Source organism: Dicentrarchus labrax, unplaced genomic scaffold, assembly GCF_905237075.1.
Source record: "Dicentrarchus labrax unplaced genomic scaffold, dlabrax2021, whole genome shotgun sequence".
Taxonomy (NCBI): domain Eukaryota; kingdom Metazoa; phylum Chordata; class Actinopteri; family Moronidae; genus Dicentrarchus; species Dicentrarchus labrax.
In genome coordinates this window covers 14,126,310-14,154,126 of record NW_026136723.1, presented here as the reverse complement: position 1 = coordinate 14,154,126, position 27,817 = coordinate 14,126,310, and the positions used below count along the sequence as shown (strand labels likewise).

The 27,817-nt window shown below is 41.5% G+C and overlaps 2 protein-coding genes across 4 annotated transcripts; one reads left to right on the top strand and one right to left on the bottom strand.

Moving 5' to 3' along the window:
- The first annotated feature begins 1,107 nt into the window (after positions 1 to 1,107).
- On the top strand, positions 1,108 to 25,734 carry snx13 (sorting nexin 13). 3 transcript variants are annotated; one of them, XM_051389840.1, is made up of 25 exons: positions 1,108 to 1,284; positions 12,017 to 12,129; positions 12,238 to 12,340; positions 12,556 to 12,645; positions 15,826 to 15,947; positions 16,072 to 16,190; positions 16,433 to 16,537; positions 16,779 to 16,867; positions 17,158 to 17,241; positions 17,390 to 17,528; positions 17,662 to 17,750; positions 17,959 to 18,058; positions 18,661 to 18,854; positions 19,030 to 19,134; positions 19,342 to 19,512; positions 19,606 to 19,675; positions 20,155 to 20,333; positions 20,430 to 20,537; positions 20,636 to 20,746; positions 20,942 to 21,103; positions 21,261 to 21,332; positions 21,438 to 21,583; positions 22,048 to 22,116; positions 22,201 to 22,313; positions 23,062 to 25,734. In XM_051389840.1, the coding sequence occupies exons 1-25, from the start codon at positions 1,273 to 1,275 to the stop codon at positions 23,295 to 23,297; spliced, it is 2,901 nt and encodes a 966-aa protein (XP_051245800.1). In that variant the 5' UTR covers positions 1,108 to 1,272; the 3' UTR covers positions 23,298 to 25,734. The 3 variants fall into 3 exon arrangements, with proteins under 3 accessions (XP_051245800.1, XP_051245798.1, XP_051245799.1); XM_051389838.1 differs by lacking the exon at positions 1,108 to 1,284 and adding an exon at positions 1,395 to 1,617; XM_051389839.1 differs by lacking the exon at positions 1,108 to 1,284 and adding an exon at positions 1,399 to 1,617 and having other exon boundaries at positions 20,191 to 20,333.
- Positions 25,735 to 26,690: 956 nt separating this feature from the next.
- Positions 26,691 to 27,617, bottom strand: dmac1 (distal membrane arm assembly component 1). Its single transcript, XM_051389886.1, has 2 exons — positions 27,114 to 27,617; positions 26,691 to 27,009 (listed from the first exon to the last, which is right to left on the bottom strand). Exons 1-2 carry the CDS (start codon positions 27,322 to 27,324, stop codon positions 26,924 to 26,926), a joined length of 297 nt encoding a protein of 98 aa, XP_051245846.1. The 5' UTR covers positions 27,325 to 27,617; the 3' UTR covers positions 26,691 to 26,923.
- Between the last annotated feature and the right edge of the window lie 200 nt (positions 27,618 to 27,817).

Below are 27,817 nucleotides of genomic sequence, written 5' to 3'. Positions count from 1 at the left end.
GTTAATGAAGGTGCCACTAGGGCAATGAATTATGCACCAGGTTTGCAGGTAGCCACTGGTCAACCATGTGATCTGACTGCATTCTGGCCTTTCTTGTGCACTCTTCTAATAATGCACTTTATTTGACTTAAATGTTCCAGGAAGACACCAGTTGTAGCTTTTTGGTAAAGACATAAATGTAGCTTTCTATTAAATCACTGTTAAATTGGGCTACAAGTTGCATTTTGTGATAAAACCTATATTGGTATTAATTATTTGGTATCAGATTTTTTTTCACTGTGGTAAACCTGAATACGAGATGTATGAGAATGGGGAAATGTTGTTATCATATTTGGTTCAGTCATGAGTCTTGATTGTCATTGCATTTGGGCCTTTTTCCTCTTTATTGAGCACAGATCACACACAAATACAGAAAACAAAACAATGATACAGGCAATAGGCTATGATAGAACATGGTGTACACAAAAGGCCATACATTTTATTAAAAAAAAAAAAGTGGTTTAATCATTCCTATAAGGTTTTACAGTGCTACATTCTTTCAAAAGAAGGTGTTTATATTTCTCTTAAACAGAATATATAAACATCTGACAAGTCAGGGCATTCGCTTATTGAAGTTTCTATATCTATATATTTAGAAGAAACTCACAGTGAAGGAATTTTCCTGAAGGACCTGAGTTTATTTAGAGTTTCCTTTTATCAGAAATCTGAATCAGAATCAGGTTTATTATGTAAATAAGTTTTTGCATACAGGGAATTTGCCATGGTATTTGGGTGCATAATAAACATAGTAAGAGGAAATAAAATAAATAGTACTACAAAAGGCAAGAATCATAAATGGGAAATAATTTACAATACAAATATGAAACATATATAAAAAAAATATCGCATATCTGACTTTAAAACGAAGTGTGCAAATATCTACAGAGCAGGTGCAATGGTTCAGTAAATTCTTCCCTGTGGTAAACCTGGCTAAGATATATCATAAATAGTTAAAATATTCCTGCATTTGGGTCAGTCAATCGTGATTACAGCTGCATTTGTGTCTGTCAGTCAGTCACGGGTGTGTTTTTGCGTCATCGCTTCCCAGCCAATAGCGTGGCGGCGTCCAGAAACGGGGCATCCAAGACATAAACCTTGCAAACATGGCGACGCTCCGAAGAGAGTACGGAGATTGGAAATACGACCGTTTTTAACCGAGAAAACAACCTCATCCTCGCATGCTACAATGTGGTGGGGTTAGCCAGAGCCACCGCACGCACAGCCTTTTAGACGATGTTTGCAGAGGTAAGTTAGCGCCGTGTATCGTGACAGTAGTTTTGTTTTCCAGTGATAGACATGGCTAGTTAGCTTGAGGCTGCTAGCGCTTTAGCGTTAGCCCCGCAGGTAAACACACCGCCTGGCAGGGAGAGGACGCCACACAGCCCCTGTGTTTCCTCAAAGGCTGTCGGCTGTAAGTGGCAGTCAGCCCGGGATTACACCGGTACCGCTAATGAGCTTATATATCCGCACTGTCAACACCGTCCACGAATTAGCTCGACACAGGCAATGTCGGTAGTATGCGTTTAGATTATGAGTAACGTCCCTCAACAACGAATTCCTACATCACAACAAATACAGGTGAGCTGGGCGTTAGCTGTTTGGCTGGAAGGGTTAGAGCCTTATGTTAAAGGCGGAAGAAAGTTGTCTTGTTGGTATCAGCACGGTTGTGGACGACTGCTTACAGAACTGTTTTCTGTGTAGTTAGCTCACATTTGTGTTGGTTACAAGAATATTAAGTGGTGGCAGCCTGTTTGCTATTGTGGCATTTCCTTCTCCTTATACTTTTACTTGAGGGAAAGAAACATGTGTACACACAGCTGTTCGATGAAGATGTGTCCAGTTGCAATTCAGTAGCCAGACTGTCAGTCAGCATAGCTCCCATCTCTTGTCAGACTCAAACAACCAGGGCTGACACAGGTTTGCCTTGAATGTTAATAGGGTGAGTCCATTGTTGGTGGTCAGTGGTTATAGAGATTACGCCTTTTTCTTTTAGTGTCTGTCATTTTGCTCCAGTTCTCACGTGATGCATGACTTCATATAGACATACTGTTGACCGTGACATCTGCTGACAAGCAAACTACATTGTGCACCTCACCTGAGCGGCAGGTGACCTAACCACATCCAGGCACCTCTCCAGCAGTTTAAGTACAGGTTTAGCCTCAGTAATGAGGCGTTAGCCACTGCACTATTCTGCACGTTTAACAGGGAGTGCTGGTTTCTGTGTAATGTGCAGTCAGGTAGTTTAGTAGCTCTTTGCAGAAATGCGACTCCCTGCTAACCTTTATTCTGTAGTGAATTATGGGTGTGCATCGGAGCATCCTGTGATTAGTGTTTGCTTCACACTCTGGCTTCAGTGGCATCTTTATGATGGGTTTAAGATATAAAGTGATGTCCGGGATATAACAGTAGATGTAGCAACTCACTTGCATCACTTTACATCACCATTGTCATCATTATCATGCAAGATCTTTCATAGGAGGCTGTTGCAACTCTGCTGATAATGAGCCACTGGCTTCAGTCCATTCGACTACCTTCTGACAACATTACCTCCTAGGTTTTGTCTCAGACTTTTAGTAAAAGTGTATTTATTATAGTCAGTTATTTGCTTTCTGTTTTGATATCCACCTGTGACCCCACACTATATTATAATTTGTGTCATTTGACTTTAAATGCACGTTTGCACAGTAAGTTGTCATTCAAATGTTGTTCTGTAGTTCTGTTGCACATTTGATGTTATGATCAAGTTTGGCCGTAGACATTGGCATTGATTTTCTTTTCACTCTCACTCTGAGTAACTCCCTTTGAGAAAATGGCTCAGCTACATAGCCTGATGAATACCCCTTTGTATACCAAGTTAGTTTGTTGTAGGAGTATGTGAGTGCATTGTGTGTTCATCCACAGGCACATAAAGTTATTTCAGTGCCTTTTACCCCTGGCTAAATCTCATTAAGGTGTCTTAATCAAAGCTTGGTGGACATTAAGGCCAGCACGCTGTCACATCAGGCCTGCTTGTGATCTAGTACACCTCTCCCTCCTTCCTTCCGTCAATAGAAGCAGTTGCTTTACCAAACTGGTGGACATCTTTCAATAATTAAGTGTAATTAAGTGTATCCAGAGGTATCCACAGTGTGTCCAGGTCATGCTGAGACACAGAATGAGGTTCACATTTGTCATCATGATCAGACTCGTGTCACCGGATATGTTAGGATTTTGCTTTATTGTGCATCCGTTATATCATTTGACAGACTGCTACACCTGCTAAACTAAAAACTAAAACTAATTTGGGGCAACAGAGGTGATGCAGATGCCAGCGATTGCAGAGGCCGAGGTTCAATTCCCAGTAGGTGAGACTCTGCCTTATTTGTGTATTCTAGTTGGTGGGATGCTGCTGGCCTGTTTCTGATCTTGGGTAAATAGTATAAACCTCCAGATATGACCTCCTTGAGAAGCTTCTCACTGGAGGGTGAAAAGAAGTGTCAGGGAACTGACTTCATCCTCCCCAGGGTAACAGTGGAGTTAGAAGTGTCAAACTACAGCTTAAGGGAGCTGGCCATACCAAATTGGACAGAAAAATAGGGGAATATAGTAGATTGCTAATTGGTACCTCACCTTGGTCACAGACTCTTGTTGTGGTGTTACAGCTGGGTGACAAATCAAAGGAAAAAACAATACCAGTGTCTTAGTAAGTTGTTGGGCCACCACAAATGCCAGATGTCAGAAAAGCATCAGCTCCTTTGTATAGATAGTGCAAATGTCAGAAGAGAGAGATAAACACAGTTCTTTTTATGTTCCTCCACTCATTCATTCAGTTTTTTTCTCTAATTTGTCACCCATAATACACATGCTCACATGTATCCATGTCCACTTCAGAAAGTCTAGTACTTTCCTGTGCAGTCACATCTCTTTTCTCTTTTATTTGTTGTCATTTAGAGTTTTTATTGCAGTCACATTTATATTTAGTTACAGCTGTCCACCTGTGATCTGATCATCAGAGATGTATTACAGTGCAAAATGCAAAGGCCAAAGATTATAGTCTGCTGAAGGTGTTGATCATAAACCTTCCTTTCACTCTCTTATCCCCACTGTACACCTACTATAAAGGGATGTTGGTGCTAAGGACATACTATGTAAATATACTCTCACTTGTTATATTTTAACCTGCACTTCAGTTCTGTGTGAGGTTAAGCACTCTGTGATTACAAAAGAGCAGGTTACCCAATTATCGCTGGTTATATTTTTTCCAGTGAGAAGTGCTTCGTTCATCATGAGCTTGTTGACCTGTTGAAGAGTGGATCGTGTCCGTCTTGTTTGCCCTCCTGCTGTATTCGTTAATCTAGTTAAGTTAATGATAGCTGAAGGCTTGTCAGTGGGTGATTGCACAGCACAGGTTTTAAGTTAGCAAGAAGCTAGGTTTGCCCACTATATGTGCTCTGCTGACTGTTTGTTTGTCCGCGTGGGCTATCAGCAGCGGAAGGCTGACCACCTTCAGATGACAGAATTGGTTAGTCATGCTGGGGAGATTTCAGCCAACCTGTGGACACTGAGGTGGTGGTAAATTAAGCAAAATTCAGCATATTGATTCAAATTTCTTATCTGTTAGTGAAATGATTACTGCCTCACGTCCTTTCACAGTCAGAAATATGTTCCTATCACTTTCCATATGTAAAAAAACAAAAAGGGTTGACCTACCACCAAAAGGGAAACCCCGTATTGGACCCAGGTATCACTTCAATTTGATTTGAGTGTTTTTAAGGAACAGACTGATTAGAGAATAACAACAAAGTGTGAAAGAATCTCAATTTCAGTTCTCATGTTTAAGGGGATAACAACATGAGCCATTGTTCTTGTCCTCTCTGTAAATTAATCAGCATTACTGGTGCAATTTTTTAAAAGCACAGTTCTTCTATGTCCTTTTCATTCTAGAGATTTAATCCTAAGGCTAATATCGTAGCTCTTTCTATTATGGTGGTCCTGGTGGATTAGCCCCACCAGAATCAGCCCCACTCACTTTCACTCTCTCCCAGGCATTAACCCTGGATCTCCCAGTGGAGAACTTTAATGGGCTGAGTTAACCTCTCTCCCAATGACCACACTGATCGTGGTTGCAGCTAAGCCCTTGTGGACTGCATGGGTCACAAAAATAGAAATATCCACCCTTGAGCTGAGCCACATGTGTGTCAGGGTATGTACAGGGTAGTGTGTGTGTGTGTGTGTGTGTGTGTGTAGTTGTGGATATATTTAGGAAATCAGGGAAACGGTTATCTCCAAGACACTGATAAGAGGCTGCGTGTGCATGTCTGAATGTGCCCGGAGTCAAGGACGTCCAGTAGTTGAGCGTCTATGTGGCAGTGCTTTTAAACCTTTGGATGACGTACACAGTTCAAATTGCTACTAGTCGTTGTAAGTTTGTGTTTGAGAGAGAGAACTAGGCAGAGTAGTGTTGGGCGATCGATTGAATATTGGTGATTGGCTGTGTCCATTGCCAGTTGTTTGTTTTTTTGCGGCAGTACACACACTGAGCCAAGGACTGAGCGAGAAGTAAAACCAACCGTAGAGCCCGGTAATGTTCACATCGATCTCTGTGACTTACAGGTTTATCGTGACCAGTTTGACGACAGTTTTTACAGCGGCTACGACCAGGACTGCTCCCATGATGAAGACACAGAGGGGAAAGGAGCAAGAGGGACGTTGGGTAGGGGTGGGCGATATGGGCAAAAAATAATATCTCAATATTTTTTGGGATTTTGGCGATAACGATAATCAGTCGATATCCTTTAAATTGTGATTAGAATTGTCTGAGCTGGACTTGTGTCCACCAAACGCGTTTACAGCGCTGAGAGAGCTCAAAAACTCATTTTCCGAGCACCCAGCGGTGTTAAAAGTTGAACAGATTTCAACTTGAAGCACTCTGAGCGCTGCGCTAAAAAAACCCCGTCTCCGCTGAAATCTTTTTACCACTGAAGGCGCTTAGCGCTCTGAACGCTGAAGCCCATAGGACCCACGTCTCGGCACTAAATCATCTGAAGTACCGGTAGCTTCAGGGACTGGAGGTGTTTGCATTTTCTCTCTACCATCGCAACGCGCTGCTAAACTGTTGCAAGGAGGATGCTAGCGAGAGGTCACGTGATCCCGTCATGTGATCACGTAGGCCCACTAGTTGTGTGACTGAATCCTGCCATGCTGTAGAGAGCGCTGCTGCACCGTGTATTAATGGATGTGAGGAGTTTCCGCGGGCGTTTCATTGTTTTTGTCGAAGTAATTTAAATACTCGATAATGGAAATTTGCACATCGTCAAAACAACAATGACGATATTATCGCAAACGATATATATCGCCCACCTCTAACGTTGGGGCATTAGAGAGTCAGCCACAACCTGTAGGGCCAGAATATTTGTCTGTGTGACGCAGCACGCACAATCATCAGTGTATCAGAAAACCCAGGTTTTTGGGCTGACTATACTCAGCTAATATACCGAAGGAAAGATGTGTACGATATAGCCAAATTTCATGTATGTTCTTCAAAATTAACGGGGGTAACAGCTATGACTATGTAATGTCAAATACGTACGTGTATTGAGCTGCAGAGAAATCACTGAAATGAGCCCGATAACCAGCCAGGCCTGGGCCGGCCCGTACTGTCTTGTAATACCTCTTGTGCCTAAAGAGGCAATAGTGAGTAACATCCAGTCTGCCCTCAGTCTGACATTAGGAACGAAGAAGTGGAGAACGAGCGGAGCGGAAGGAAAGAGCTGCTGCTCACCGACAGACAGTTGCAGAGGCCGGGGTCCAGCCTGGGAGCAGCCTGTGGTAGCTCTAGGGAAAGATTGACCCAGGGACAGAGCTGGAGCAACACCAGATTCAGCTCTGATCCGAAGCCGCTTGCCGGTGGGAGAATAGCTCAGACTTAATTTTTTTCAACCAGGAATCACACGTTGCTCTTGTAACACAACTAATCACTTTAAGCAGAACATCTTATCACTGAGGCTGGGCGATCAGCTGTATTAAATAAGTTCATTTGTATGTTTTTGATCTGCATGAACAGACATCTTTTTCAGAGACGTATTGTTACACCAACGTTCATGTGTGTGGTTTTGCGTGAGGAATTCGCCTAGATGTTTAGATGTGCGTTCCCGATGGGCTTTGGTGTTAATCACTGGAACAGATGGTTCATGTTTAAAACCCTGTGTAAGCTGTAATGACTCAAGAGTGTCGGTTATCATCTGTCCTACAGAGCCAAGCCTCCACAGCCTCATCACACATCCCTCCTGATAGCCTCCACATTCACCACTGCTCACAGGCACCATTGACGTCAGACCGGACTTACGTTACCCATTTGAACTAAATTCAAATACTTTCCCAGGGAATGATTGCCTTTAGTAGGATGGACTCTATTTCTGTTGGAAAATTGCCTTCACACAGAGAAAAAGGCTACTTTTCCTGATACTACTGTTGTAACAGTGTAAACTGTTTGTTTTATTCAACTGATATAGGAATTCAGTACTAAAACTACCCCAGCATGTATATTTACAAAAACACTTGGAGGAAACACTGTGTGCAGTTTGTTCTGGCAAGCACAAACCCGGCCCACATCCACCACATCTTGAAATAACTGAAATGTTTTTCAAAATAATTTAGATAGCTCTGACTGGTATCTCTGGCGATGTGCTCTTGGATCTGTCTATGTTGTTCACTAGAGAGGTTCAATGAGCAGTTGCTGCTTCAGGTTAACCCACAGTTATGAGACTTTATTACCACATTGTTATCGTGTGTGTGTGTGTATAAGTTAGCACGTCGCTAAGGCATGGTGGTAATAAATGGGTGATGACTGCAGTGAGCAGCTGAAAGCTTCTGAACAGTAAAACAACTTCCTTCTCTGTGATTACTGTGTGGGTGAACGGTAAACAGAGTAGATGTGTTACTACAGGTCAAGCTGTTCATTGAGGTTTGCATTAAAGTCAATGGCGACAGTAGTGGGTGCTAACAGTGTTATGTTAGCAGTGTTACGGTTGACTTGGAAGTGTAAGAGTTAATTTAAGAACAAAGTTTGCTCTGTGAATAGCATTCCTTTGTATTTCTACCACTCCTAGCTCGACTGTAATAGTGGTTCTCTTCTTTGACCCGCTTCATTCTCCTAACCCTGCTATTAGTGACTTTGTCGCAGCCAGTCATGACTTGAGAAAGAGGGGTAGTCTAGCCAGTTTGGACACATTCTGCGGCCCGTCTGTTCGCATGTACTCATGACACTTGGTTTGTCAGCTTTTTGCAGTAGCCTGATTCCTTGAACTTTGTGTCCATAAGAATCTCAGTTTTCCTAATATGGGTAAAGGATTTGGAGAAACTTGATTGATACATTTCTACTGGGAGGCCTGATCTTGGTCATGGAGCTTATATTGTAGGTTTTTGTTTTTAATTAGCGGTGCACCCTTTAATCCAAAATATTTTTTCTATTTATTTGTAATGCTGAAACTGAAATATAAATAAGTATAAATCAGATGGTTTGCAATGTCATACATAACTAATACAGTTAAAATAAGTCAGCCTTGGTTCAAAATATGGTCGGGGGTAGGGGAAGAGAACTCATTACTGATGAGTTACATGTTGGGTTTTAGAGTAATTGCAGCACATGTGAACATGCTCTATTTCCTGCCCGAACCAGATTTATCCCATAACCAGATTAATAAATGAATTGTCTGTCTGCTGTGCGTCATATACTCCAAGGCGTGCTCAGAGATGCTATCGTTATATTAATGTAATGACACATACGTTTAAAACCAGTTCTGCTGTCTTGTCTCAGCCTACGCTCTGACATGGCTTACAATGGGTAAATAAAGTCGGGGTTCAGTGTGTTCTCACTCACTGCCATCGGCACTAGGTATGAATTTTTCCAGTGTGCTGTGTGTAATCAGCTGGTCTTTAGCTGGTGTGTTGACTGTTGTCAAAAGCAAAATTTGCAAGATCTGAACTGGAGCCAATCAAGTCAATTTTTTAATTGAGTGGTATCATCTTTATAAAGCCTGATCCAATTGAGATCTTTTGTCCATTGTAACCCATCATGCTCTGCGTACACCATGGAGCACCATGAACAAAAGTGGTTTGAATAGAGATATCCACACTGACATGGACTGTCACTACCAATGTCACACTAAAGCCATTAATAACAGAAATTGAAAGTATGTTTTTGTGGACAATATCATATCTGTATAATACTTTTATTATAGTTTACAGAATTCAGCTAACATGACTAAATATAACACAAATTAACCTTTAATTTGCCTCGTCCGTGAACATAATTTCTGCCTGAGTCACGTTCGATAGATTTTCATTGGCAATGGCAGTTGTTTAACAATGAAGACCGCAACTCCCATTATCCCACTCTTCTTCACAACATCATCAAACTACATCTTTCATTTTTGTTTTGATGTGAGAGACCCCATAGCGGCAGAAATGACATATTATATGTTCAATCAGTGCCTTCAAATAATATAATAATAATAAAGTAGATATATTTGGTATTTAGTCTTTGTCTGCATACTAAAAGATTTTTCTTTGTAGTACTTTTATTACAGTGTGTTAAGTTAATTAGAGTTCAGAACATTTACATGCATTTACCTAAGAGAGGAAAACTATATGTCTATTCTTTTTCATAACATGATGCACCTTCCTATGCAGATTTTTCCTACATTCAGGATACCTGCGTCATGCTGTACCATGTACTGCTGGCCCACTGCCATAATCTGAGCAGTTGGTGTCCTCCTTTTGCTACTGATACTTGGAGTGAGCAGATACTCAATATTAAATGACCCAGATTGGGGGTGGAAACAAAAGAAAACTTCATCAGTACATCACAGTCATGAGGCATGCATGTACACTTTGGCAGGAGCTCAGCACTGCCTCTAGATTTGTATGGGATGATAAAACTGATGTTGATCAAAACATGTACTGACTTTAGTAAAATGGTAATGGCAACCGGTGTTCAGTTGTCCTTTCTCCTGAATTTTCTGATGCATGTTTCTACTAATAGATTTTGGAATTGCATGTTAGTAGAGCCACAGGTTGCACTTATTCACAAATGTCTGTTGTACTGACCATATTCCTAAACAGTGGTTTGCTTGGCATTGATTCTCAATATAGTCTCCCTGTGCGTTTGTGGTAATTCTTTACATTGTTTGTTGGCTGGCCCATGTTTCTTAATGCAACACAGTTGGCCAGTCTAATGTATGTCATCCGATTGTCCATAGCTGGCCGGGCCAAAGAGAACAATGTCTCAGTGTCCTGAGGAAGCTCGGCCTGTCCCTATCTGGCTCCTTTAGTGGAGCTGCTTATCTAAGGAACTCTAGTATGAATGTAGGTCAGCCTAAGATCATCGCTGCTGATCATCATGTCAAGTGACTCTATCTGATGGCTCCACGGTCAGAGTGTGATGTTTAATACAGTGTGTGACTCTGAGAGGTTTTCACATTCAACCACCTTTTGTGTAGATAACTGCATTTTTCACGTTACCTCATGACACTGGATATACTGTATTATAGTACTTTGCTAAGGTTTGCATGGCCTAGTTTTTTTAGTCCAGCTTGCCCCTGTAGTGGTGAAACTGTTTGTAAATGAACTCAAAGCTAGTTTGGCGGTTCTGTACTGCAGTGTCTTCATTGCGTGCTTTTGATGTCATGGGTAACCATTAAGAAGCTGCATGGGAACAGTTTATTTTGTGCTATGTAATGTGAAAGCATCAGCAGACATGATGGAGGTCACTTCCAGTTTAAAAAACCCTCAGCTTACATTGAGCTGACCTAAGTGAGTTTTAGTCCTGTTGTCTATGCTCATGCCATGTGTTGAGAGGCTGAAAGTAACACTTAAGTTTTTTATAATTGCATCTGTAGCATTGGTGTAGTATGGGACTGAGGAAAAAACAGAGCTACTATAGTAACCTATGTGGAAAACTGTCTGGGACACAGAGTTGCTAGCTGGAAACGAGAGCTTGGTTTCCTGCACTGACAATAACAGGAAAGCCATAGGATGTGATACACGAGTACTCTCTCACTCTCTCACACACACACACACACACACACACACACACACACACACACACACACACACACACACACACACACACACACACACACATACCTCTGAAGTCTTACAATACAGCACACCACACAGTGTGAGTCTTTTTAAATAATCTTTTCCTGTGCTGACATCTAAAGTGTAGAATAGGGTTTTATCTGCTCTGTGTATGATGTCATTGTACAGTACAATTGTTTAATCATCTAATTTAGTCTTTAGTATTGGAGTGCTGCTGATTTATTGTTGTTTTTCCTTCACAATGGAGTGAGCAGTTGAACCCAAACTGTTTTATGTGGGGAATTTATGATGGGGCTGGGAAGAACATTAGAGTTTGAATCCGTTTACTGGGTACACACAATATCACCAGCCACGTTTGTTTAAAACCGAACCCATAAAGGTATATGAAATAAAATGTCTTTAAATGCAAGACCTGTGTTATATATTTTGTTGAGTTGAGTAACCAAATATTTCCAGCAATTTTATTCAAGGTTTCCTATTTGCCTCTAGTTGCTGTAACTTCCAGGGAAACTACAACAGGAGTTCAGCTAACATGACTAAAGATGAATGAACATTTACATTACCTCGTCCGTGAACATGACTTCTACCTGCGTCATGTTAGATAGACCTCATCTAACTACAGATTTTATTATTGTTTTGATGTAAGAGACCCCCTAGCGACAGAAATTACATATTTTACATAAAATCAGTGCTTTAAAACATGAATACACTAGATTTATATATGTCTAGTCAATATATATATATATATATATATATATATATGTCTCCGTCAATGATAGAAACTGTACATTTCTTGATCAATCAGGCATTATGGATAGTTTTTCCAATGATTTTCAAGCTGGTTAAAGTATAAGCTTAAGTACAGAGAGTTTTTAACTTGTGTTTGTTTGTGTTTCAGGCCAGTCTGTCCATCTGGGGATGGGGGGGTCTTGGAGTCGTGCTGTTCCTTGTCACCTTTGGACCCTTTGCCATATTCTACCTGGCCTTTTATATCTTTTGCTTCATTGGAGGGTGAGCAGGAAGCCCTTCATATTGTCTTTACACACTCTTTCACATCTCTGTGTAGGAGCCTGACAGATCCGTTTTGGTTGTTCTCTCATTCTCACTTCTGTTTTCCAGGGGGTTTGCGGTCACTCTGCTCTATGGAAAGATCAATTCAGAGAAACACCTGGAAAAGTGCGAGCACTCTTACTTGCCACCCACACAAATTGGTATACTGAAGGTAAAAGCACTCTTAAACACACACACACACACACACACACACACACACACACATTTTGACCTCGCCTACGCAAACAAATTAATTAGTTGTTAATAAAAGTTCTTTTGTTGGTGAAGCCCGCTTGCCAGTTAGCCTGCAGATTATTCAAGTTTTCATTGATTTGATTGCTCACGATTCTCTCTCTGTTTTTCTGTATTTCTTTTTGTCTCCTTCAGACATTGGATGAGATGAAGTTGGAGTTGAAGTCTATAAAGATTGACAGGAGACTGACTGGCTCCAGTTTCATAGATGAACCACTACAACAGGTGTGTGTGTGTGTGTGCCTGTGTTTTATGTATGTGACTTCCTGTGCATTTGGCACCTGTGTCAGCGTTTGCACCTTTGACATTCAAGTCAGGGGAACACAGAATTTTCATGACAAGCGATTTAAAAAAAAAAAAAAAAAAGAAGGGAAAACACTCTTGATCAATGTTCTGTCTTATAATTTTATACATTCCCTTTTTAGTATTTCTTGTCCCTTTTGTATGCTATCACCAGCTCAGCAAAAACTAATTTACACTCAGTTGCCAGTTTAATCTAATACAACAGTCCTGCAATAAATCATCCCTTTATGAAGGTCATGATGTTCCCTTTTTGTGTTTAAACTGTTTAGAGGAGGTGTTAATGATCATTTTGGGGGCTGCAGGCTGTGGTGCTGTTGAACTGTATGAGCTGTATGGGATCAACTGTGAAAGGTAGTCTTTACTTTTGCTTTGAGGTTCCCACTTTACACTAGACATACCTATGAAGTGCCATAGCTGAGTGATTGCTCATAAAAAGCATTGCTCTGGTGGTAATGGGACAACAGCTCAGGAGAAGCCAACAGAAGATAACAGGATTATGACAAATACTAACTCTCCAGACTTTTTGGACACTGGCCCACTTATGTCACTGTCTGGCCCATCAGCTGGTCCAGGTCAGAAAACTCCAAGGCCTCAAGCGGTAAAGTAGTCATCACTGTCAAACACTGCATGACCCATTAAAGCCTCAGTGTCTCACATACACAGGAAGTTGGGTCCTTGTGTTTTGGGTCACTGGATCAGTCTTGAGCAGGATGTCTGTCAGCTGATAAATGTGGCAAACAATGCATTTTGTCCCACAAATGAAAATAGAATCAACCAAAAACTGGAAAAATATGACAATAATAACTAAATGAGATAATAGCCTAATTATAATACTGACAAAATATGTTGCCGGCACACACATAGAAAAATTCTCCATCTTGACTAAGTACTGAATGAATTTCAGTTCTGCTTCAATCACTTCTGTCACCTATTACTGGTACGTCATCTTCACATAGATTGTTTCACGTTGGTTAATTTCTTATTTTTGTCCTCATGCTGGTATATGATCTCTGTAAGAAGTACTACTTTCTCTCTAGACATAAAAGAACTGGTTGTTCATTTTACATTTTCATGTTTTGCACTACATACAGGTTTGTATTTATGACCAGCGCAGGTCTCTAAAAAAATACATATTAATTTCTATTAATTGAATAGTTAAGTAATGTAGAATTTTTTTTTTAAGTCATGTAAGAAGATAATGTGCTTATGTGGCCTTCTGAAATCTTATCCGACACACTGCCCAGAAGATAACTTGTCTGTCCTAATAGAAAGTGGAACTGAAAGTTTCTGTACTGTTAAACTGTCAGTGTCTCACCAACACTCTTTTCATCATGTGGCTTTAAATAAAAGGAGAAGACTGCTGTAGTGCTGAAATGTAATATTGTCACTTTCTGGCTGCTGGTAATTGACTCATCTTTTCAGCTTAACACATTTGTAAATAAATCATCTAAATGATGGTTAGGCTGGCCATCAGCATTTCAAACAGGGAGGGTGAGCTTAGTGGCTTTTGTTTGCTGGTCACAGTTTTTCTTTCCACCCTGTCCTGTGGTTACAACACTTACAAGCTTTTAGCATGTTGTCCTCAGTAACGCAGCGTGGCCGGCAGAGTTAAGTGCAGACACAGCAGTTTGCGATGGTCAGATGACACTGGCTGCTTTACTGTGGTGCTTCTGTTCACCCATCCTCCCTGGTAAACGCACACTAATCATTTTAGCTGCATGAACCTTGAGATCTTGCACGGCTAAAGTGACATCATGTAAACTTGCGCCATGTTCTCTGAAAGACATTTGTGGTCTTGATTTTTCTGGCACTTTCTCTTTGTTTCTTGTCTTACATGTCCTTAATTTAAAAAACAAAAACAAAATCCTCCCTCTGCAGCTCATACAGTGTCAGCATCAGTGTTGGGCAACTTACTGAAAAATTAGTAATTACTTCCAGTTAGTAGTTACATCTTTCAAAAAACTGTTTCAAGTCTCTTATTAAATATTGTCGGCTATATTATTTTTAGCGTTGCTGTGGGACACGGCTAATTTATTTCGTTATTAATACTCCGGACCACCGGGGGGCAGCAACAACTAGCATTCCCACCTGCTACACTTCTTGTCTTGGTTGAGAAGGGTTGAGAAGGGTCCAGCTGTGGCCTTACAGACGCTACAAAACCACACCCATTAACATCATTTGTTAGCAGTGAAGGCAGTAAAGCAGCCTCGCCTCCTCCAAAACCTGCCCACGTTTACGCAAGGTTTCGGGGGCTGAGGAATAACATTAAAAATGAATCGAAAATGTTCTTAAAGACAGCAATTTAGCAAGTATTAAGCAAAGAAATAAGGACAACCTATGTGTTTGAGCCTCAACAATATATGACTTTCAGCTCAAATAATGTGGTCTAATCAATGAATGCAAACAAAAGATAACTGAGGTAGACAAAATTATTAGAAAAAATAAAAAAAAAAGGTAACAACAAACGTTGGTATTTTACCAACTATTAAGCAGATATAATGAGGATAAACTATCTCACCACTCCTCATGCCTAAACCTAACCAACTAGCCAATCAAAGACAGAGTAGGACGGATCTTCGCGGAACACAGGTGGGAAGAAGTTTTCAGGTGTAGTTGGTCTTAGTTAGTAGACAGGAGCTTTGCTACAGTATTTAGTTAATAAATAATCATATTTGATGACAAAGCAACATATCAACATATTAATCAACATACTTTATGAACAAAGCAAGTTCACATTCCCTAAATTGGAATTACAGTAATGCGTTACTTCTATCACTGATCGGCATACTGACAGTAACACTGATTTATGTACTGGCTTGATTTAATCCTACTTCTCAGCTGTATGCAACAGAGCACCACTAAATGATTGATTTACCCAGGTTTCCTAGGGCCTAATAGCCAAGTAATCCATTCTCTGGATGTTTATACTAGACACTAACAATCAACAGATTCAGTTGTGTTTCAGAGAAGACTTATTGGCCCATCTCACATTCATTTTGTGTAGCATTTAATTAACTCGTCTGTTTACTGTCCACCCCGCTCAGTTCAGCTCATTGGGGCTGTCTTTATTATATATATATATATATTTTTTTATCTCTGTAGGTAATCCAGTTTGCTCTGAGAGACTACATCCAATACTGGTACTACACTCTGAGCGAGGATGAGTCCTTCTTATTGGAGATCAGACAGACGCTGCAGAATGCCCTCGTCCAGTTCTCTACAAGGTGCAAGGCACATAGACGCACATGCATTTTCTGTCTTAATATTAAATGTGTTCTAAATGTTGGTTTACTTTCATTTTTCAGTCGTCTTCATTATTTGTGTGTGTGTTTGTGCTTATGTGTCAAGGTCCAAAGAGGTGGACTGGCAGCCTTACTTTACCACTCGCCTGGTGGACGACTTTGCCACCCATTTACGTGTCTTTAGAAAAGCCCAAGATCGCCTCGCGGACAGAGAGGACAAACAAAGTAAGCAGACACATTCATACACACTTGCTTTCTAATCATTAGTATGTTTGGCATTTCTCCTAAGTTGGTTCAGCTTGTCTTTAACAATGACAGTGATTATGTAGTTTGGTGACCATGGGGGAAGATAGGATTACAATTGTGGTGCAAAATTCTTTGATAAAGTTTTTTTTAGTCAGATGATGAGAATTTTGACGTTAGTGGTGATGGTGACAATGAAAAAGAGTGTCTGAATGTCTGAACAGGGGACATAACAGAGGAGCTGGTGGACTCCTTCTTTGAGGCCGAGGTGGAGATGGAGAGGAAGATTTGTCGAGATGTAGTGTGCACTTCAAACAAGGATGAAGAAGGTAAACACTTCTGCAATGCGTCAAGCCGTACATTGCACACTGTCATGAAGAACTTTTCCCACAAACGTGTTGCCGTTTGATGCTGCAGCTTGTAAAAACTAAACGTGTGTGTGTGTGTGTGTGTGTGTGTGTGTGTGTGTGTGTGTGTGTGTGTGTGTGTGTGTGTGTGTGTGTGTGTGTGTGTGTGTGTGTGTGTGTGTGTGTGTGTGTGTGTGTGTGTGTGTGTGTGTGTGTGTGTCAGGTTTTCTTCGGGACTTGTGTGAGCTACTTCTGTATTTGTTACTACCTCCTGGAGATTTCCACAACAAGAATATGAGATACTTCCTAAGGGTGAGTACATATAAGGATAAACACAAAATCTCACTCTCACTTAGCACAGTGTGTTGGTCTGAAATGGAAATCTGAGGTGTAAAATTACAGATTCAGTTACACAATATGTCATACAACCTGTGTTGTTAATTTATCATGCTCGAGCCACTGCTGCCACTTTGGCTTTCCAAAAACACAGAGCTCCTCTGACTATGGTGCAGTATCAGACCATGTGATGGCATGTTTTTAGTATAAATTATTATGAGCTTACCTGAAAATGCACTGAATTTTTTTTTTCTCTTTTCTTTTAGGAGGTGCTGGCACGTGGTGTGCTACTTCCTCTGATTAACCAGCTGAGCGACCCAGACTACATCAACCAGTTTGTCATCTGGATGGTGAGAGCTGAATCCTACCTATTAGCCATTATTTGAACTGCTTTTGTATAAAATAAAACTATCCACAATACAATCAAGAAAGCAAATGAAACAGCACTGGGACCTGGTATCTATGTTTTAGATGTGTAAATGTGTGATATTTGTATAGATACGGGACTCCAGCTGTAACTATGAAGCCTTCATGAACATCCTGAAGCTGACAGACAAGCCTACTGAGTTGGAGGCTGTCAAGGACAAGGTGCTGGAGGAGCTACAGTACCTCCGCTCCCTGGACACCGCAGGAGATGGTGGGCACTCACTTTTTCTCTGACATACAGACCAGACACACATACGACTGATGTCTGGTTTTAATAAAAAGGCACGAAGCTCAACATTTTGCTTTCTTTCCTCCCTTGCTGTCTTTGTTTCTCTGTCCTTTAGACATTAATGTGATCAAGAACCAGATTAACAGTCTTCTGTTTGTGAAGAAGGTGTGTGAGACCAGGATCCAGAGACTACAGTCTGGCAAGGTGAGAAACTGCAGCACAACCTTATAGTGCTTACACTTGATGATCCATTAAAATCATACATTGCTATTTGTTAGTGGTAAAATGGATGGAAATATCAGCTGGAATTGCTCAAAGTGAGTTTGATAGTCAAGTTTTATCTTTTGGGCTAGTTTAAGATACAGTTTATCTGCGTTCCAGACTTTGCTTATCCCTTTCCTGTGTTGTGTAGGAGGTGGATGCCTTGAAGCTGGCAGCAAACTTTGGCAAGCTGTGTGTTATCCCACTGGATCACATCCTCATCCACAACATAGCCCTGCATTTTTTCATGGGTAATTCTGGATATTCATCATTACATATACAACTGATGCCAAATGTCACTGTAGTCATCTCAAGGCCTTAATCCTGAACATTTCTGTTAATCATCTTTATAATCCATAACTTATTCCATTTCTCTAGAATTTACAACCCCCACCTGTCTTGTTAGGCACTTCTTTTCAGTCCCACATGACCTTGTCAGAGATTTTAAAAGGTCACTCCACTTTACAGATCAGATAACCATAGAGTCTGTGTTTGCATGTGTGTGTTTGCAAACTAGAAGTCAAACCAAGTTGCGTCAGATCTGGTGTGGAAAAAGAGCCAACCTCCTAAATGTTATGGTTGGTTCTGTTATTGTAGCATTTATACTGCATGAAATGTCTACTAGAAAATATATATATGTTTAGATCACCAAAACACAGACATTGTAAACAACCATGATTAAAAGAAAGTGTTGGTCACAGTATATAGCGTGTAACCAGACACCACAAGCAGACAAAAACACAAATGACAAAATTTTAAAGGCACTGGTCCACTCCATGTACAGCATGTGTAACCAAAGTGCCATAATAGACAGTAAACATTTGGACCAACTCTTATGTGTCTGTTGATCCAGACTTCATGCAGGCAGCGGGGGCCCAGGCAGAGCTGTTCTTCTGGCTCACTGTCGAGGGCTACAGGGTGACAGCACAGCAGCAGCTTGAGGCCATGCAGGGTTGGCAGAAGGACGGCAAGAAGCAGCCCAGCGCCACGAAGGGGCTGCTGAAGACTGCTGCACAGGGTGTCTATGACCAATACCTCTCTGACAAGGTAGGAAGCGTGTTAAGTTCACGTGAGTGTTTAAAGAAACCATAAAGAACATAAGCACTAAATAAAAATGTTTTTGTTTTTGTAAATTACATATAAATGCACTGCTCTCTTTAAATTGTGTTTTGTAATATTTTGAGAAAATGTTGTGTATTTGCTCTTCTTTCCTACCCAACAGGCGTCTCCCAGGGTGCAGGTGGATGAGGTGTCTGTAACAAAACTAGGGGAGAAACTACAGAAGGACGACCCCACACCGGAGATATTTGATGAAATCCAGAGAAATGTATGTTTAATCTGTATATGAGGGTCATTTTGTAAACCATGCCAATTGTCCGAGAATTTTTATTGAATTATTTGCACAGCTTTTTGTGTTTACAAAAATACGTTATAAGTTATACTATATTTTCTTTTGATTTTTTTTTTTTTTTGATGTGCTGTGTGGCCACTGTTTTCCTCCTGTTAACAGATTGTCTCACACGTTTTGCTGCAGGTGTATGACATGATGCTACGTGATGAACGCTACTACCCCTCCTTTAAGCAGAGTCCTCTCTACGTCCGCATGCTAGCAGAGCTGGACATGTTGAAAGAGCCGAGTTACCGGGGATCTGATGACGGCGACGGAGAATCCTTCAACGGCTCTCCAACCGGAAGCATAAACCTAGTAAGTCTTCTCTGCGTCCTGTGGCGGGGGCTAGACTGTGTTATTGTTGGCACACTGCGCAGTTAAACGATGACTTTATTTTTGTGATTTCAGTCTTTGGACGACTTGTCCAACTCCTGCCATGATGAATTTATGCACCTACATGCCTTCATCTCCGACACAGGTACACACATACACTCAGGGTCTTAAATGCGCTCCTGTTGTATGCAAGTCTAAAAGCACGATGCATGTGTTTTGATTAAATCGCGGTGGCGCTTTTTGCTGAGAGTGTATGAATTACTATATTGTCTATCGGTTAGCCCCTATTTGTCCCTCCCTGCATGTTTTTTCCTTTAACATTTCACCCCCCCCCATTCATCATGTCTGCTTCGTTGCTTCACACTGTTCCAGTATTCTTTATTTCTTTCATTCCATCACCTTCACTTTTTTTTCTGTTCTGCTTTTTTCCTTCCTCCTCCCTTCTTCTCCTTTCCTCTCATTCTGTCTCCCTTTTATTTCCACACCCTCTGCTCTGCATTCTATCTTTGGCTTGCTCTTCCTCCTCCTGCACATACTTTTTTCTTTTTCCCTTCTTTCTTTTCTGCTTTCACCCACCTCCTCATCCTCCATTCCCATTTTGGATGTATTGCCGGGGCGGAGTAGCTGACACTTGTCTCTCCGGATTCTGGGGTGCTGCAGGGGTTTGCAATGACCACGGTAAGACCTACGCGCTGTACGCCATCACTGTGTTCAGACGCAACCAGGACGGCAGTGAGGACTGCTGGAAGACCTATCGCCGCTACTCGGACTTCCATGACTTCCATATGAGGATCACCGAACAGGTGTGTGGAGCTATGATGTTAGTCAGCAACATGTCTATGATGTAGAAAGTTAACATTAGTGTTGGAGCAACAGCTCATCAAATTCTTCTGTTTTAGTTTGAGAACCTTGCCTCAATCCTCAAGTTGCCAGGAAAAAAGACCTTCAACAACATGGACAGAGATTTCCTGGAGAAGAGAAAAAAAGACCTCAATGCTTACTTACAGGTAACAGTTTTATGTTGACTAGCCAAATGTTTAATGCCTTTATTGCTTTGCATCATTTTGTGGAGTGTGTATCAATAACTTTTGCGTGTGTGTTCCAGTTGCTGCTGAACCCAGAGATGGTAAAGGCCTGTCCAACTCTGATTCCGTATGTCTATGACTTCTTAGAGAACAAAGCCTACAGCAAGGGCAAGGGAGAGTTTGCACGCAAGGTCACTACCTTTTTTCAAAACAAAGAATTGAGTGTTTCATTGTCACTTATTTACTACCAAATAACTGCAAATATATAATGCATATAGTTAAGATTTTGGTATGTGGTACATATGGATGCATACTTTGATTCTAAAGATTCAAGTGGCTGTACTTAGGACTAATTTGTGACTCCTTTTGTTTTATCGACCCATCAGATAGACACATTTGTAAATCCTCTGAGGAGCTCCATGAGAAACGTGTCCAACGCGGTGAAGGCCCTGCCAGACAGTCTGGCTGAGGGCATGACCAAGGTCTCTGATAACATGGGCCGCATGTCAGAGAGACTGGGCCAGGACATTAAACAGTCCATACTCAAGGTAACACCATCACACAGAGCGAGTGCATTGCAGCCTTATCATGGCTCTGTAGCCTCTCTACAACTGTAAATAACCATCAGTCCTCCTCTTTACCTCAATATTCTGACAAGTTCTTCCAACCTCTGACTATCCAGTGTCCTCTTTTTTTTCCTCCCAGGTGCCTCCACTCCTCCCCAAGTCTGACATCGACCCTGAACACTGCCGAGTCTCTGCTCAGCTAGATGACAATGTGAGTCAGTGGACGTGTTGGATGCCGTGTGTTTGCTTAATTTCCTTGTGATTTTATTTATTCATTTTTGTAAATTGGTCATTCGTGTATTTTTTGCTTGTACAGGTGGATGACAATATCCCACTGAGGGTAATGCTGCTGCTGATGGACGAAGTGTTTGACCTCAAGGAGAAAAACCAGTGGCTGCGCAGGAACATTAAGAACCTGCTGCAGCAGCTCATCAGGGCCACATATGGAGACACCATCAACAGGTCAGAGAGTAGACTGAATACAGTTCACAGATCACGGGAAAATACATGCACATTATGTACGTAGCCTAGTTATAAATGACGAGATGGATTTCTGCACCTGACAGAACAATTATCCTAAACTTCAACAAACTTATTAACAATCTGGCAGAACTGCATTCAGTTTAAGAACAATGGTTATTTTCATTAGGATAACTTTATGTCACCCAGGCCTTTAACATGAGCGTAATTCAGTGAATTAACTTTCACGTTCTGGTGACGTGAAAAGAGGCGACTTGATTTGTTAACTGTTTACGCCAAAATACAGTATTTCTGAGAAATATCTCATGACCCAGGATGCACAGACAGGATGTGTGCAAATACTTCAACTGAACATTACCCACATGTTCAGAGCTCCAGGAAATGGCAAAGGGCAGTGAATAGCATTACACAGCACAACCTGAATCATCTTTCCTCTTTCTGTGAAGGAAAATTGTGGATCATGTGGACTACTTGACCTCACCAGAGCAGGTTGCAGACTATGTCAAGAAGTTCAGGTAACCCCTACCATTTTCTTTCAATAATTAAAAGACTGGTCAAAAGAATTTTGAATAACCTTCAGTTGCTCGGTATCCATACAGGGATTCCTACTGGCCCAACGGTATTCTGGCTGAGACGCCGCCCCGCCGGGACAAGAGCATCCGCATGAGGACACGAGTAGCTGCCAAGACCAACCTGCTGGGCATCATGCCAGGTGAAAACACACTTAATCTAGTTGTCACCCAGACCCGTTTTGGGACTTCCTCATCCACTTACTCCTCATGCTTGAGGCCTTCTGTCTTGTACAACTGAAACAGACTGTTGGAAAACTCTTCCGATCAAGCATAAATCCCACGTTTGTGTGGCTTGTCATGGTTTATTTTTGACTGTGGAATGGAGCAGATATTAAATGGGGATCGGGGGCAAACTTGATTGGGACATTTATGCTGTGGTATTGAATTGGTATCAAGAATCGTGGAATTTTACTGGTAAAATAAACGACTACTATTCTGGTATCGTGACATCCCTATTGCCTAGTTGTAGCAGTTTTACCCATGTTTAAAAAACCTGCATATACGCACTGATTTCAGTGTAAAAATACTTAATCCACCACACTGAGGCGAAGAAGATGGCCCATTTAAATACTTACTAGGACAAGAGACTGAAAGATGCCCTTGTAGATCTGGCAACTGTCCTTTTTTCACCATTTTGTAAAGCATGGTGGTATGTTTGGTCACTTTCATTTTCTCCAATTTCCATGCTTCATTCTTTCCCTAATGCCACACCAAAGGGGAAATTAAATGCCCTAAGTGCTCCTCTTGTCAGCCTAAGCACTGCCCTGGTGTGAGCTCAGGGGGAAAAATGAACCCACGTGAAAAAGGTTCCTCTATCCCCCTCCCCCACCACCCCTGTGAGTCTGTGCACCCTCCTGATCTTTCACTATATTTCTTTCCCCATCTCAGATGAGCTGAAGCACATCATCGGAGCGGATACCACAAGAAAGGGCATACTCCGCGTCTTCGACATGTTCCAGTACCAACCCATGAATCGCCGGCTAGTCTACGTTTTCCTGGAGGGCTTCTTGGAGACGATGTTCCCCCAGTACAAATTCCCTGAGCTCTTTGTCAAGCTGCACTCCCGCTCACCACGCATCCACAGATATAGCCAGAAACTCAAATCCTCCTCCCTCAAGAGGTGACAGGAGAGGACAGAGGCAGCGGGACACGGGCCGACTAGACACACACAGACTTGAGAGCTGAGAGTGAGAGTGTGGAGGGCTTGATGTGAATGTTGAGAAGTGTGTGTGTGTGTGTGTGAGTGTGTGAGATTTCTGCCCTTCCACTCCCCTCACACACTCTTTTCAGTGAAAACACTCCAATTACCCAGCTGATCATTTCTGTCGAGACAGAAGTGAAGGATGAACAACGCACACTCTGCCCTCCTCTCACTCTGTGACACACACACATGCGCAAACACAAATCCTGTAATTTGCACCAAGACTGATCGTGGCAGTCTTTTCTTTTAAATACTTTCCTCCTCCTTTTTGGACTTTTTACTTGTGTTTAGCTTTACCCTGGGCCAGTCAATGCTGCGTTCTTGTGGTCCAGAGAGCAGACCACAAATACTGTATTGTTTTTAAACTGCAGGAGTAGATAGCATAGACCCACACCTTGCCTTACCTTCCCGCTTCTGTCTTCTGGCCAGCGCAGTCTTTTACCATCTCAGTGACCTGGCCACTCAGCTGTAGTCAAACTTACCCTCATGCTGTAGGCATTTTATCTGCAAAAGCTGCACACTTGCTAACATGCAAATTATATATTGTTTTCATAGCAACCAAAAATGTCAATAGCACTGGGTTAAAAAGGCGCTGTTTTTAAAATGTGACTGAACAAATGTGGGTCGAAAGGATGATTTAGATTTTTATTGTCCGCAATTTATTTTCTAGCCTCAGTGCTTCTCGTGAGACATGATGAGAATTATTATTTTCTTTCTTTCCAAAGTATTTGCATCATCTGTACCACCCATCATCCTCAAATAATAGGCCACACCCCCTTTAAGGCTACTGTCATAACCCGTGATGACCAAAGCTCATGCTGATCCATACGTGTGTGCACTGGTTTGATGTCGGGATACTCTGTGCTTACTGTGCTTCGATATCGTTAATCATGCGAGGAGAGAGAATGCAAAGATGACCTAAAGGGCGAGACTGTGAGGACACACACCGAAGTGTGTTACAGTTGTGGGAGGCTCAGCTCTGGTTGTCCAAGTGCACCATCAAAGAATGTACTCTCTGGTCCAGTCTGTATTTGGCTCGTGTAGAACTTTGTGGGTGTGTGTGTGTGTGTGTGTGAACGTGTGTGTGTGTGTGTTTAGCACGAAGATGTAACCGTCTTCAGTCAGAAACTGTGCCAGTGTGAGCTAGTAAACCAGCCTTAAAACTACATACAGTATATACTGACCAAGAGACGCTCGCTAGAGGTAGCTCTCCTCCACACGACTGAACATTACAAGGAAATCAAGATAGAGATATGGAGATATATCCCTAATCACTTTTATTCAGAGAAAATGTCTTTAATTTTGTGCAATATCTTTTTTTTTTCTTTAATGCATGTGTATTTTGAATCATAGTATACTGAAAAAAAAAAAGTTATTCATATTGTTTTAATAGTAGAAAACATGAAAGAAGTTTCCCCAGAAATGTCTTCTTATCCCAACAACTTAACATTCCGTTGTTGTAAAAGTACAATGTTTATTTTACAGACTTGTTTTATAAGTCTGAGTTTTTTTTCTTTTGGTTTTTTGGTGTGTGAGAGGTTATTTTTTTCACTTATCCCTCACCAACTCATACAGAATCTGTGTTTCGGGCAGTGGCAGCGGGTTTTCTGTGTGGTAGCCCCAATGATTAGCTCATTGGGCTATAGTTAGTTCAGAGGCAGCCTAAAACAACTGTTTCTTTTTAAACTCATAAGTGGCGTTTTATGCATTCAAGCCTGTTCTGTTAAGTGTGAACCGATCTTCGTTGTTATGAACTGACAGTCGGAGGGAAACGCCCCACTTCTCCTTCTGTCCAATAGGCTCACAGGAAAGCCATGTACTGTGAGCAATGGAATCACTGCTAATGAGCACTTAACGTAGCAACCGGCCGGACGGAGCCCCATTCTGCTGCCGTCATTGGATGGAACTTCCTCGCCTGCTTTGATTTGCTTGCACTGAGCAGCCCTGGTGGACTCTGATTGGCTGAGCAGGAGAACATGAACTGGAGCCTCACTTACTGGGAGGTGAATATTTTGTCCCCACGGTGGAGGAGGAGGTGTCACCTTTAACTTTCTGCACACCTCTCCTTACAGGAAGGCTCGTCTTTTTTTTTAACCCCAGTATTTATGATAATCTATGATAATATAAATTGTGCATATATGTGTACAGTATGTGTTATAGTGTGCCTAAATGTACTGTCAACTCTATTTTCATATTTTTCTTTAACCTAAAAAAAAAATCAATCAGAATGTCATGATCATTTTACGCGACTGAAAATGACTTTAGGGTGTTTTTTTGCATCATGCTTATCAAACTCTTCCTTGTGAGCAACTGTGCTCAGATCAGTATAACACTAATAAAAGGTAACTCAGACTAACTGATCTACAGTGTGTGTGTGCTGTCTTCAGTATGTTTGCTGGTCTGATGCATTTGGGGTGAGCTTTGCAGGGCACAGTGTAGGCCGCTAACTGATATTATCTTGCTCAGTGCTGTCTACAATACAGTCTTTAAGTATTTGGCACAATGACACTTGAAATAAAGAGTGTGTAACATTTAAGAGGATCTATGGGCAGAAATGTATTATTATATTCATAAGTATATTTTAATTAGTGTATAATCATCTGAATATAGGAATTGTGTTACATTACCTTACAATGAGCCATTTTTATCTACAGATGCCACAGGTTGCCCTCCATGGAGTCCATGTTTCTACAGTAGACCAGAATGGACAAACAAACCTTTTGCTGTAGATGGGGCCTTTTGCGTTTTCTGTGGCCACTGCAGTTTCTCCTACACCCTTCTCATTACCAGGTCAAATACAGACTCAAGTGGTGTTCAGTTGGTTGCATTCTGCAAATTCATCGCTAGATGCCACTAAATCTTACACACTGGTCCTTTAAGAAAGAATGGTTAGCTTTAATTTCAGATTTTTGCTGTAATCTTGTACTGTGTCAAGTCTCTTTCCTGCTAATGACTGATCTCTCTCTGTGGAGAAAAAGGCAGAGGGCTCACACCATGCTGGTTAATTAATACCACCATTTTGAAACATTACACATCAACTATATATGAAAAACAGCACTGCCTGGAAGGAAAAAACTAAATTCAATATTATTTTTAAAGCTTATGGGCACTATACAGCTGCTTCATTCAGCGTATCGTGGCAGCTCTGAGCAAATGTCCTAACAACTTACAATACATTGTATTGTACTAAATGTTTTAGTAATGAACGCTCAAATGTATTGTTCTTAAATACTCAGTAAGGTTTTCACTTACAGGTATCACTGTTTAAATATAAGAAATGTCTTCATGCATAACATTTCAAGGATGACAGAGAACATTTATATTAATCATATGATCTCTTTCACTTTTAATTCAACCCATCAAAAGCTTCCAACATTGTAGGATGTTTGGTTCATCCACACAATGCCAACACAAAATCTGATCTGATGTCTGTGTTACTCCACAAATAGTGCAAACATCCTTTTCCAGCTTCTCCGGCTCGGTGTCCTATTGTCCATTAACATCTGCCCGACAGCTTCCAGTCCATCTATTGAGCATTTAAATGTTTATTCACGAGTTTCCAGACACCCTATGCGTCTTCTTTTTTGCTTTTCCTACCGGGTCAACGATCACAACAACCCCCCATGCAGCCAGACCTAAAAAAAACAAAAACAAACAAACACAGGTGTGCATGTATTACTTTTAAAGAAGCGACGTTACCACAGTGTTAAAACGTGGTAGCAGTACAGCGTGAACTTACTAGCAGCGAATGTAATCTGTGCCACCGTCCCCATGGAGGTAGGTCCCCCTTTAAGCATCACCTTCCGGGCTGCGTTGAACACATACGCTGCGGACAGGACCAGAGCCCCTCCGGAGAGGACCCGGCAGCTCCAGCAGCTCTTAAACAGCTGGCTGGGTTTGGACACGGCGGTATCTGCCCCTCCTGTCGGGGCTTCTGGTGCTGTTGACATTGCTCAAGGTGTAGTTAGTGCTAATGCTAAGGCTAACACACGCCCTGGTTTAGTAAAGGGACCGGATGGAGGAGTCCGATAAAACCCGACAACGTCAACAACAGTCCGCTTCTAAACTAGTGGTTAAACAACTGGTTCACATGAGATGAAGGTACAACCAAAGTCTACCTCGGGTCGTGCTCATGCAGGCTGTGGGAAGTTTGGGTTTGTAAAGCAGTTCCAGGTTAATGTTTCGTGTTTCCTCTCTTACTGCTTTGTGTTTGTTTTGGCGGATTGTGATCTCAGTTTACAGCTGCGTAGCGCCCCCTACCGTACCGGAGGATGTAGAACCGGGTCTGGTTAAGAAGTACACTAGTCTATGAACAAAATAAAGAGACAAACTATAACCTAACATATATTCTACTAAACAATCCGGTGTATTAAGAACTCTATAAACTCTCTCTGGTTTCCCTAATATCCCTGCGACACATGCAGAAAAACGTGGATATGAATG

Coding starts and splice junctions, on each gene's coding strand:
- snx13 (XM_051389838.1), top strand. CDS start 1,570: ATGAGTAACGTCCCTCAACAACGAATTCCTACATCACAACAAATACAG. Junction 12,130..12,237: donor ATCTTTTGCTTCATTGGAGG/GTGAGCAGGAAG, acceptor TCTGTTTTCCAG/GGGGTTTGCGGTCACTCTGC. Junction 18,059..18,660: donor AGCCCTGCATTTTTTCATGG/GTAATTCTGGAT, acceptor CTGTTGATCCAG/ACTTCATGCAGGCAGCGGGG.
- dmac1 (XM_051389886.1), bottom strand. CDS start 27,324: ATGTCAACAGCACCAGAAGCCCCGACAGGAGGGGCAGATACCGCCGTG. Junction 27,010..27,113: donor ACAGATTACATTCGCTGCTA/GTAAGTTCACGC, acceptor TGTTTTTTTTAG/GTCTGGCTGCATGGGGGGTT.